Source organism: Mya arenaria, chromosome 7, assembly GCF_026914265.1.
Source record: "Mya arenaria isolate MELC-2E11 chromosome 7, ASM2691426v1".
Taxonomy (NCBI): domain Eukaryota; kingdom Metazoa; phylum Mollusca; class Bivalvia; order Myida; family Myidae; genus Mya; species Mya arenaria.
Window position 1 is genome coordinate 9,152,618 of NC_069128.1, and position 12,241 is coordinate 9,164,858.

General features: G+C 32.8%; 1 protein-coding gene across 9 annotated transcripts in view; it reads left to right on the forward strand.

Annotated features, from left to right (window-relative positions):
- LOC128240559 (uncharacterized) overlaps window positions 1-12,241 on the forward strand; it is a 140,577-nt gene that overhangs the window by 61,863 nt on the left and 66,473 nt on the right. For all 9 annotated transcript variants that reach the window (XM_052957229.1, XM_052957233.1, XM_052957230.1 and 6 more), the window contains one exon: window positions 628-1,163. In XM_052957229.1, coding sequence (XP_052813189.1) covers window positions 628-1,163 — 536 coding nt within the window. The remainder of the gene's footprint in view (window positions 1-627; window positions 1,164-12,241) is intronic.

Genomic DNA, 12,241 nt, shown 5'->3' on the forward strand with positions numbered 1-12,241 from the left:
AGGGCTTTTTAAAGGGACTGTGTTGCATGCCAAGTATTGTGTAATATTATATTAAATTTGTGTACGCACAATAATTAGCATTGAAAGAGTATATCATGAAAGAATAAAGAAGGGAAAAAAACACACTATTAAACAATAAAAAACGACAGCCCAAAACTCTACTTCAAATTTGTATTAAGTTTATAAAACATATATAAATTTAAGAAAATCAAACTCTCAACATTGATTTTTACCTGTGTGTGAATCCCCTTTATGAATCATGTAAAAGTAATATCAAGTATGTCAAGCTGAGCTTTAGGAAATTGTGACAATATTTATATTGACAATAGTTATCAGATTTCAATCAACTAAAACGTCCTTTGAAGCTTAAAAAAAACAACAGTTTTAACCTTATTTTCTTCTTTGGTTGAATTTTGTCACAATCATCTATATAATTATGTTTGTGTTTTGTTTCTAATATGTTAAAAAAATGTTTAATTAATTTTGTATAATTATCCTTTAATTCAGTTTCTGGATTTTCATTTTCTTTTTGTACTTTTAAAAACATTAATAATTCTGTAAGTGTCAAAATTCTTTAAGTGTCAAATAAATGCTAAAATATTCATTTATGTTTTTGTCTCTTTTCAGATCTGATGAGCACAATGAAAGCTTCAATATACAGCGTAAATCTTCATCATCATCCTCTTCATCTGCAACAGCAGCAACAGCAGGTGGTTATCATACACGAGCCAACCATCCAGATGATGTAGATCAGACTGGAAAACCAGTCTCTGAGGAGCTTGAAAAGGCAGACAAGCATTCAGGTGATTCAGATCAGACTGGTTTTATTGAATCTACTCGATTAGCAGAGCAAAATAAAAACCAGTCTGGAAGATGGAGAGATTCGGCTTCAGTTTCGGAATTTTTTTACAGCGATCCTATTCAACAGGAGGCGTTAGATAGTGTGTCAGAACTGAGCCATTCGGAAATTGCAAGTGGCGTTACCTCCGACACATCTGAAATGTCAGACCGTCGGAGGTTTATATCTCGCGGAGAGGAAGGCCCAAGGGTGTCAGACAGCGATCAGAGCGTTACGTCGTCTTCGGTGGCTAGTGACGGTGGACGTAAACGACGGAAAGACAAAAGCTCTATGCGGAAATCAAAGCTGAACGAATCTGCTGATGGTATGTTTTTTGCTTTAATCTTTTTTAATCATACTATATAGCATACAGCTGACAGCATACAAGTGGTGATACATTTCAACCTGTCCATTTTAGTTCATAATTTAATATTTATTGTCAAGACAGCTATAAGCTTTAAGATGAAATCTGTTTCCTTGTGTAAAAGGAAATGTGCCTGATAGATTTAGGGCTCACATATTCTTGTGTAATGTGGTGAGAGGCCAAAAGTGTTCCTGGTTTGAGCTGGAACCTGGAACTCAATTTTTTTATCCCGACAGTATGGGAAATGGATCTTAGGGCCTTTTTTGAAATGAGAAAAATGGGTTGTTTTGTATTCAATTTGGAATTCCCATTTAACCAAGTCCCTTTTTCCAAGAATTTAATAACAATGCTGTAAAAAATTAACAGAGAGATTATAAAAAGGACTTTTAAGGTTGGTTCCTTTCAGAAAACATGAATTCATAAACACAAAAATGTTTGGCATGGGCAATCCTGGGGCCAAATATCTGAGCCCTAACTTGATAAAAAATACAACAACACTATAGCACATTAGTGTCACTCCCACTGTATTATTGAATTTTCCATTTGCTGACTTTCTTTCTAACTGCAATACAATGATAATCAAAATTACATGTTTTGTATGAAGATGTCTTGACAACAACATTTAAGGTACATGAGTGAGTCGGTACAAAGTTTACAGCCTTAAATGTTGGGGTTATGTTCATTTTATATTTGATTGTACTTAGATTTAAATGTCCGCTCTTTTCATGTTAACCGATACATCGGACAGTTTAATGATACATTTTAACAATGAAATTATAGGAGTTAGGATGCTAAAGCCTGTCACAGATTTGAAAGTAATACCTATGTTCAGAGCAAGCGGATCATGGGTATATAATGGTGTCCAATTTAAAGGTATTAAAGGTTTGATGTCATGGTTTTTGTTGCAAGCAGATATTATGGTGCGGGGGGGGGGGGGAGGCTAACTGCTGCATGATCTCCCTTTACGTAAACTTTTTATGTCAATAAGGTAGAAAAAAAGGGTATCATTTTATACTAAAACAGTCAATTTGATTTTTGGCCATGAACCCCCACATTCTAAACCATGTTGGTAGCATAATTTTATGGGATTCTTGGGTATATATTGGGCACCTACCTTAAGATGTGCCTTAGAGCGCCCTGCCCACTCAGTATAACCTCAAATCCTCAATCATCCATGGATAAGGGCATGGTTTTTGTCAGAATTATCATAAAGTATATATATAGGTATTAAAAAGAAATTTAATAACAAAGAAATCGCCTAAAATAAAATGCTTAAAACCACAATAGGTTAATAAGAAAAGTTTCAAGTTGGAATATAAAATTAAAACATTCAATTAAAGGGATATATCCGTATTGTTACATGGATTGAGGATTAGCTGTAGTTCATCCATCACTAGTACAAGTATATGAGGACCTTGACATGTACAGTAGCTGATTTACCCAGATATCATTGTTTACAGTTTTTGCACATTTTTCCAATTACAAATTTACAGCTGTTGTCTACCATGTTAATCCCAGTAAGTTTAAAAATAGCGTCAGTATATTTATCTGTTCTCATAAACAGATATGATTTAAACTGGGAAACCATTATCTGCTATTTTTGAACAGGGAAACTCTGACAGATGAGACAGCAACATGATTGTTGTTTTTTTTTTCTTTAATCATGTAAAATGATGTATTATGGGCCTCCTACTAGCTCGCTTTGACAATTCTAGGCTTGTTTAGGGGAAATACTGTAATTGCCAATTTTTGGACCATCTGGTGTCTAGCCCCTTTAAAGGCAAATATTATCCCTGTTATTACTGTAAGGAAAGAGGACAGACTCATGGATTAGCTGTATTTCACCCATCTCTGATACAAGTATATAAGACCCTTGTACAGTAGCTGATTTATCCAGATATCTTTTCATTAATCAATAGATCTGATACAGTTTATTGCCAATGAATGTCAAATAGGTTAATTTACAAATAGATTATATCATTCATGGCCTTACAAAGTATGCTGCAATTATGAATGATCATGGAACTAATCATGACTGTGTTTAGTTACATGATAATGTACTGTTTTCATGAGATAAATAGAAGAATAAATGAATCTTCCATTGCTGAGAGTGTAACATTCAGGGCAATGTCAGGTTAACCAAGTTTCAGCAGAAAACCCTGCTTGAGGATTGGGATGAACCTGTTATACACAAGCCACCATGGTAGATGTTGTTTTTTTCTCCCACCTCAGTTAAACAAAATAAAGTAAAAATGTTATTGATTTATTTTTTACATATTGATACTTTTTTATATTTGCCCGTGGGCAAGATAAGGATTTCCAGCATGGTCAAATGTTTCAATCTACTTTTCCCCCAACTCAGATAAGTAGATCCAAAAATTTAACCAATTGCTAGAAATTCTTATCTTGCCCACAGGCAAAGATAAAACGCCCATATCAAACTCCTTTTTAATGGTCATCACATTGTAATTACCTCCCTTGTTGAAGACTGTTGTCTGTAGCATTGAAGAAACCTTGTCTCAGTGCAATATCATGAAAGCTTATTAATTATTTCTCGCTTCAAATTTTACCATAAAAAGGTTTTACAGCTCCTTTCAAGAAATAATGCTGCACTCTCCTCAGAACTATTTAAAGAACGATTTGATTATTTACATAATCTGAATCACTGCGCTGATATCCATGACAGTCAACAACAAATTATCACACATCTATACACATTTATTTTCACTATGCACAAAAGAGTTCCAGCAAAAAAGTACATTTTAACTTCATTTTGTTTAACTGAGGTGGGAGAAAAAGCTTCTCCATAGCCACTCGTGTAAGAGAGGTTCATCCCGACCCTCGCACAGGATGTTCTGCGGAAACTTGGTAAACCTCGTTTCCACAAAACACCCTACGCTCAGGTTGGGATGAATCCATCTTACACGAGCGGCCATGGAAGATACTTATAATCTGGGGTAGATGAAAATTACCTATATCTCAGGATATATCCCTTTTACAGATCTTATAATGTACATACTGCAATAAAGGAACTCTGTTCAGTCGGCCATAAAGCAATTATATTTATTTATATTTCTAAAATAAAAAGTACACCCTTTGCCCATTGCCTGCATCGAATGAGTAATTTTGTACAATTATATTGTCAAATATGACAGATCTATTTGTCATTCTTACTTAATATTCCATGTGCTATGCATCTGCTGGTTAACCACCACCTTTAAAGCTATTAAATTTATTTAAATTAAATTGGATATACCTAAGATATATACCTGGATATAGAATGTCGTTCATGCATTATATGAACGAAGATCCTCGACTTGTTTGAGACCTAGCTCACTTCCGTATACTTTAGGTATTACGTATGGGTAATAAGCTGATTCATATTTGATTTAATAAGAATTTAAAATAAATATAATAAATCAACTACACACTGTGGCTATTTTAAGTGCTGATAATTGGAGAGTTTAATGTATTAGGTAAGTTTTATGGTATTTATTTTCTCATATATACATTGAGTACAAATCGCCACATACATATGTAGTCATTTCTAAATAAGGCGTAATAACTTTATGCTTTTTTATCACACACAAAACCATACGCGCACTTAAGTAAGTTTTATATGTTTGTATTTTTACAATAGTTTACACGTAATACGAATGATAATCTATGCAATTTAGTATTCATTTTTTGCTTATTTCTGCTTTATTAAACCATTGCGTGGGCATAATTTATCCAGGCGCAGCCCAACTGCTGGATTTATTGTCTAGTTTACTAAAAATAAATAATAACTGACTCGGTGTGGGGCAAATATTTTCTATACTGAGCCAGCGCGCATGCATGCGCAAACCAATAATAATAATAAAAACACACTTGATGACTAGATGTAAATTTGGCTATTGTTAATCAAATCAGTTTAGTCCATTTTGCTGATCATTAAGACAATAACTTTGTATAATTTCAAGAAATGGTCGGAGATATGCTGGCATTCGCTCTAAAAAGTTTATATTTGCCTGTTGCAAATTCAGCTATTTTCCTTATGCCGAAAAGGATAAAAAAAATCTTTTTCCCCAAATGTGGAATGGATATTCCATTTAAAGAAAAAAATATGTATAAAAATGCTTTTTTTTTTAAACTGAAGTTCTTTTTGAAAATGTGTCATTTTATATTTGTGTTGGAAGTTAAAAAGGCCCATAAATTATTGGTTAAGAAACATACATGCTATATCCCCCCACAGGAGGGAAAAATCCCTTGGAATTCCGACACATCCCCTGGTCCCTGTCCGAGGAATCCATATCCCCTGAATTATTATTTTTTTTTTTATAATTAGTGTCTTTCTGTATTTATTCTTATACCATTAATGTTGTTATTGCTTAAAATTTTGCTGCATAAAAATTCCCTGGTGTTAAACATCAAAATCCCCTGGAACTCAGACCAATATCTCCTGGGAACCCTCCCTGAAATATGGTATTTATGAAGAAAGTATTTGAAATCAGTTTTATTCTTCAGTAACATAAGAATTTAGCAAACGTCATAGTTTTGTGAAAAATGACTGAAACATTCCCAATTCAAAGGAATGCAGGAAAAAAATATATCTTTCCAACTATCTACCCACAGCCCTGGAGACCTTGAAATATGCCACTGGTCCACTTGTAAATGTTCAAGTGGACTTAAGTCTTTATGGCTGACAAGATTACCGAGGTTGTCAGTTGGCACTAGATAAGTATTACACGTTCTTGGTTCATCCCTGGGTTTATTGAAAATTTGTCACCCCTGAAGCTATGATGTTCATATTGTTATCTTTGAATATTATTAATTAGATTGTTGTTTTGTTACTTTATTTGTTTTTGAACGATATCATACAAGAATATCAGTAAATATATAAATTGCTGGGAAAAATTGAGATAAAAATATCAAATTAAACAAAGCATTGGTTTTGGTAGGTTTAAACCTGTACCTGCAGATCTTCTTGTATGATAATGTAAGTCCCAAACTAATGGCATTCTGGTTTATGTCCCTTGAATGTTGAACCCAATCTTATGACATTCTGAATTGTCTCCCTTGAATGTGGAACCCTAATGACATTCTCAATTAATTCCCTTGAAGGTGAAACCCAAACTATTGACATTCTGAATCATCTCCCTTGAATGTGAAACCTTAATTGAAGACATTTTCAATTATCTCCCTTGAATGTGAAACCCAAACTTTGTCATTCTGAATTATCTCCCTTGAATGTGAAATCCATACAAATCACACTCTGAATCATAACCCTTGAATGAAAAACATTAACTTCTGGCATTCTGAATTATGTCCCTTGAATGCAAAACCCTTGCAACTGACATTCTGTATCATGTCCCTTGAATGCAAAACCCTAGCAACTGGCATTCTTATTTATGTCCCTTGAATGTAAAACCCAAACAATGTGCATTCTGAATTATGTCCCTTGTATATTAAACCAAAACTCCTGGAATTCTAAATTATGTCCCTTGAATGTAAAATTCAAACAATGTGCATTATGTATTATGTCCCTTGATTGTAAACCCAAACAACTGGCATTCTGATTTATGTCCCTTGATTGTAAAATCCAAACTCCTGGCATTCTGAATTAAGTGCCTTATTGTAATACACAAACTATTGGCATTAGGTTTTATGTCCCTTGAATGTAAAGCACAAACTTCTGGCATTCGGAATTATGTCCCTTGAATGTAAAACACAAACTACTGGCATTCGGAATTATGTCCCTTGAATGTAAAACACAATCTACTGGGATTCAGAATTATGTCCCTTGATTGTAAACCCAAACAACTGGCATTCTGATTTATGTCCCTTGATTGTAAAATCCAAACTCCTGGCATTCTGAATTAAGTGCCTTATTGTAATACACAAACTATTGGCATTAGGTTTTATGTCCCTTGAATGTAAAACACAAACTTCTGGCATTCGGAATTATGTCCCTTGAATGTAAAACACAAACTACTGGCATTCGGAATTATGTCCCTTGAATGTAAAACACAATCTACTGGGATTCAGAATTATGTCCCTTGATTGTAAACCCAAACAACTGGCATTCTGATTTATGTCCCTTGATTGTAAAATCCAAACTCCTGGCATTCTGAATTAAGTGCCTTATTGTAATACACAAACTATTGGCATTAGGTTTTATGTCCCTTGAATGTAAAACACAAACTTCTGGCATTCGGAATTATGTCCCTTGAATGTAAAACACAAACTACTGGCATTCGGAATTATCTCCCTTGAATGTAAAACACAATCTACTGGGATTCAGAATTATGTCCCTTGAATGTAAAACACAAACTACTGGCATTCGGAATTATACCCCTTGGCTTTAAAACCCAAACCACTGGCATTCTTAATTGTGTCCCTTAGTTGTAAAACCCAAACTATATTTTAAATTATGTCCCTCGATTGTAAAACACAAACCACTGGCATCCTGAGGTACCTCCCTTGATTGTAAAACTCAATCCACTGGAATTCTGAATTATGTCCCTTGAATGTAAAACACAAACTACTGGGATTCAGAATCATGTCTCTTGATTGTTAATAATGTTCTCCAAACTACATGTCCTGAACAAATTCAAGAGATTTCATGGAGTTAGGTTTTGTAATATATTAACCATTATAACATCGTTTGCATTTAATGGACAAAAAAGGCACTTGATTTCCTTCAGAGTTTCATTACATTATTTTATTGTCAAGTTTTATAGCCCATGAAGAGTAGAGTTTGCATACATACATATTTAGACTACAATAATTGTACATTTGTGGGCTTTCATTGCCATTCACCTAAGTGGATAGCAAACATTATCGTGGGCTGGCCATTTTAAAATGTGCCAGTCTGTTTTTAAGGTAACCAGTCCATTATTGATACAAAAATGAATTGCTTGTGATAAAGTTTCATTTAGAAGTTGCAAAATATTAAGTATGAATATATTTAAGTTTTCACTGAGAGATTTTTTTGCATACTATTTTCATTATTTAAAAAAAAAAAATAAAAAAAAAATAAAAAAAAAAATAAAAATAAAAAAAATACTAATTTATATTACCTCCCTTTAAAATTAAATCAAAATAGTAGCGTCATTGTGGTGTTATTCAGAAATGCTATCCATGCAGAAAAAAAAATATGGTTATATCAATATAAATTAATCATAGAAACAATCGCGATCTAAATATCAACAAAGCATACAATATTGATGTATCTTTATTGATGGATGACTTACCTTATTTTGTCTTTTTCAGTTTAAAATGTTTTGTGTAATCTATCACAAGCTCTACTGTGTATGCATTTTTTCTTTTTTATAAGGTTGTTTTTAAAGTATTTTCAAGTATTTTTAAGGTGCTTAAAATGTGTGGATTGAATCCATTATACTCAAAATTGTTTTATTATATTTACTAAAATAATCGGAAAAATTGATTAAAAACTTAAAAAATTGTTAAATTAAGTTGTTTTCTAATTCACAAATGTCCAAAAAGTTTTTCTTGCTTGAACAGGCTTGGTTATTGTAATCAACATTTCTAAAATGGAAAGAAATAAAAATTAGACAATGAAAAGAATGAACATTTTAACAACTTAAACACCCGAAATTAAAGTAATTGGGTCGAAATATCAATTTTATACAGGAATTTGAAAGAAACAACAACAACAAAGATCATTATTGGTGTAATTATTTTACAGATTAAAAAGAATCAACTCTATGGATTTTAGAAAAGTTTTAAAATGTAATTGTTCAATTTATAGCTTACAAGACATTTCCATTAGATCTTTCAAATCGTAGGTCAAGAGAAATATTAAACTTTGTGTAAATAGTTTTAGAATTCACCAATGAAAATATTAACACAACCTTAAATTGACATTGTATAATGTGCTCAAAATACTGCTGTCATTTTTTGCCGATATTTATAATGATCATAGTAACTTGATCTCTACATATATATATAAACAACATCTGACGCTAGATCTGTATTACATGGAATATGTATGAACTGCATTCAAGCATAAAAATGAAACCTCAGAGCTAGCAGACCATCAAATGTTGTATCGACACTAACATGTGTCTGTGAAACCATGAATTAATAAAACGTTCACTCGAGCTGAAGTACGGATACAATGTAAACATATCCTTTATGTGTCGATATTCGTTGATCTGAAAATCATTTTTGATGGCAAAATTATATACATTAAATTTACCACAGAGCTAAAATGTTGCCAAATGTTATGAAAAGAAATGACTTAGTTGGAGCGAAATGAACAGAAAGTGGACTAAAATTGTGTTCTTAAAAACTGAGGGAGGTTGTAAAAAGATAAATGGATTATAACAGACATAAACGTAAGTAGAAATTGAAACGAAACTATTGTAATGTTATACTGGCTAAAGATAATTAAACAGATGTGTTTTGCCTGGCCTGCTGACTAAATTGTTTAGAAGACTCTTAGTGTTCAAGTCTCAACGCCTATCCAATGCCTCTAGTGGGCATGGGCGAGCATCTATAAATAACTCAACAATAAATGACTTGTTTCTATTTGGGAATAAAGTGATTGATATTAACTGAATTGTTTTTAAGTGATTCTTGCGATCCCATTGGTGGAGGCATCACTCTGAACCCTATAAGCTGCTTTGGGTCAGGTGCCCATGTCATCTTCATGTAGGTGCTGTTCATTAACCTTAAAAGGTGGCCATTACCAAGTCCAGCATCCCTGGCTTAAATGCCTTTTTAGCTTGTCTGTTGGTAAGGAGGAGCAAATAATTGAATTGGTTACAAATTCGGACCTTATTGTGACTCTCTTGCTTGCATTGTTTTTATTTTTAATATGCAATTGTTTCATTTAACTTTGGGTATGGGATGACACAAAATTTTACCCCAACCCGTAAATTTATTTCTCAAAATACCTTTTTACCCATTCATCATTATGCACTTAAGTAGAGGAAGGCATTTGACTCTGAATGGAGCTCTTATTAAGAGTTCTCCCCCTTGGTGAGCTAAAAAAAACAAAACAGATGAAACTGCAACCAGCCTATTTGCCTGGTACCCGGCGTACTCTGCACAACAAAAGTATGATAATGAAATGGTAAGGTAATCCAGGCTACATTTGCAGAACCCTGTACTTTTATTTCATAAACCAAAACATTTTTTTAAACTCACTTTGCCAGATGTGAAAGATCACTCTCTGTTCTTGATCAGCTTGTGTTAATGTGTTAATTGAAGCTGGCACAACCACTTGCCCTGTATTAAACTCTTAACTGAAAGCTTCTGTAAAGTGCTGAGTCAGTTCCCCATAAACTCAGCATATTTTAGGTTGAAAAAATGAGAAAATTTATCAAACTGAATGATTCACTCTTTCAGTAGTTTTTTTTATAGTCTATTTTAGGCCATAGAAACATTAATTTTAGATTTTCACCTATGCCAACCCCAAACCAAAACAACTGGCTCCAACAGTTAATGTTCTTTGATTTTTTTTCCTTAATATAATGGCAGAGTATGTGGTAAAAAATCAGGAAAATGGTGCCAACATTAATTTAGACCTGCGCTACGACATATAAAAACAACTGGTATGATTGGTTGCAAAAGCTAAAAGATAAAATCAGCCTTTAAACTTTTTTTTCAAATAATCGGTTGAGAAATCTATTTATTATTTTCTGTAGCCTTATCTGAAATATAGGCGTGATGATGCAGATTATAACTTCTTGAAGAAATATTCACTTTCTACAGTGATAAAAGATTTTTCACAGATGATGCTGCCCTATAATTATAGCATTTTCATGGAATTTATTAATTAAGGACATTGAATATATATGTGCTTAAATTTTGTTTAAAAAGGGAGTGAATAATGAAAAATTAAAACAGAATTTGTGACACTTATTTTGAAAAAACTATTGGATCTTCATGGTATTGTAATATCATTTTTTTTAAGATTCTTATAAAAGTATGAAAGCACCATTTAAGTATATTAATTTTATTTTTTATTTGTACCAGATGCTTCTTTTATGGACTTTTCTCTAAATTGTCAAAAAATACTGTCCATTCTGTCATATTTTTGATAGACAGCTGAAACTTTTATGACAATTTGATGTGTTGTTAAACAAATTTGCAATTTATTTCATAATTAATTGAAAATCATGAACAAACTCATTAAGTGTGTACAACTTCAACTTTTAGTCTCTTCTCTTGAACAAAATGAGTTAAAACTAGCGAAAAAGTTATTATATTATTTAATGATTTTATGACTTTTTTCATCTCCTTTCGTGGAGAGCTTTCAAAACTGGACCTATTTATCTATCTAGCTTACATTTAAAATTTGAAGAGCTCTCGAGATGATGGATTTTATCAATGAATTGTATATAAAACCGATCGTAAGTGAACTCAATATGGGCGAAATTCGTGGGTGTTTAGCCCTAAATATCCAAGACATGAGATATAGACGTGTTTTGAAGCACTGCTGATCGTTGTCGATTTGTTATTTAATTGAACTTCTATAGAGAAACGAAAATATTTTGCCGAAAGGATTTACCTTTTCGCAATTTGAGAGATATTGTTTGATAAGACAGTTGTGGGTGACATAATATTGTGTTTTTGCTTATTTTGTGATTTTTTTGTGGTTTGTGGAATTTTTAAACATGTTTCGGGTGGATTTTCGAAAAATGGGTAAGTTCAAAGTAATTTATGAAAATATGTATAATAACATTATTATGTTTTAGTTAGTGTTTTAGTTTCGAGTCATATTAGCAGTATTTCGCTCATCGCTGTTGGCCCTCATAGATGATATATTCAGGTATCTTTTTGTTACCCAAACGGCATACATCATACATGGTGGGGGTGGGATTTCTATGAAAGGACGCTTTTCTGATGTCCTGTTTTTAGTCGAGTTCGGTGTGTAAACATTATCTGTTAAGACCTGAGCGTGCAGTCGTAGTGGTCCAGACGGATGCATGTTAACATGCACACTCAGAACTAGACTGTGGTCAACAGGTCGTCATAAAAGCTTCCTATAATTGTAATATTCCTTATATGATATGTCTCCTTTGATT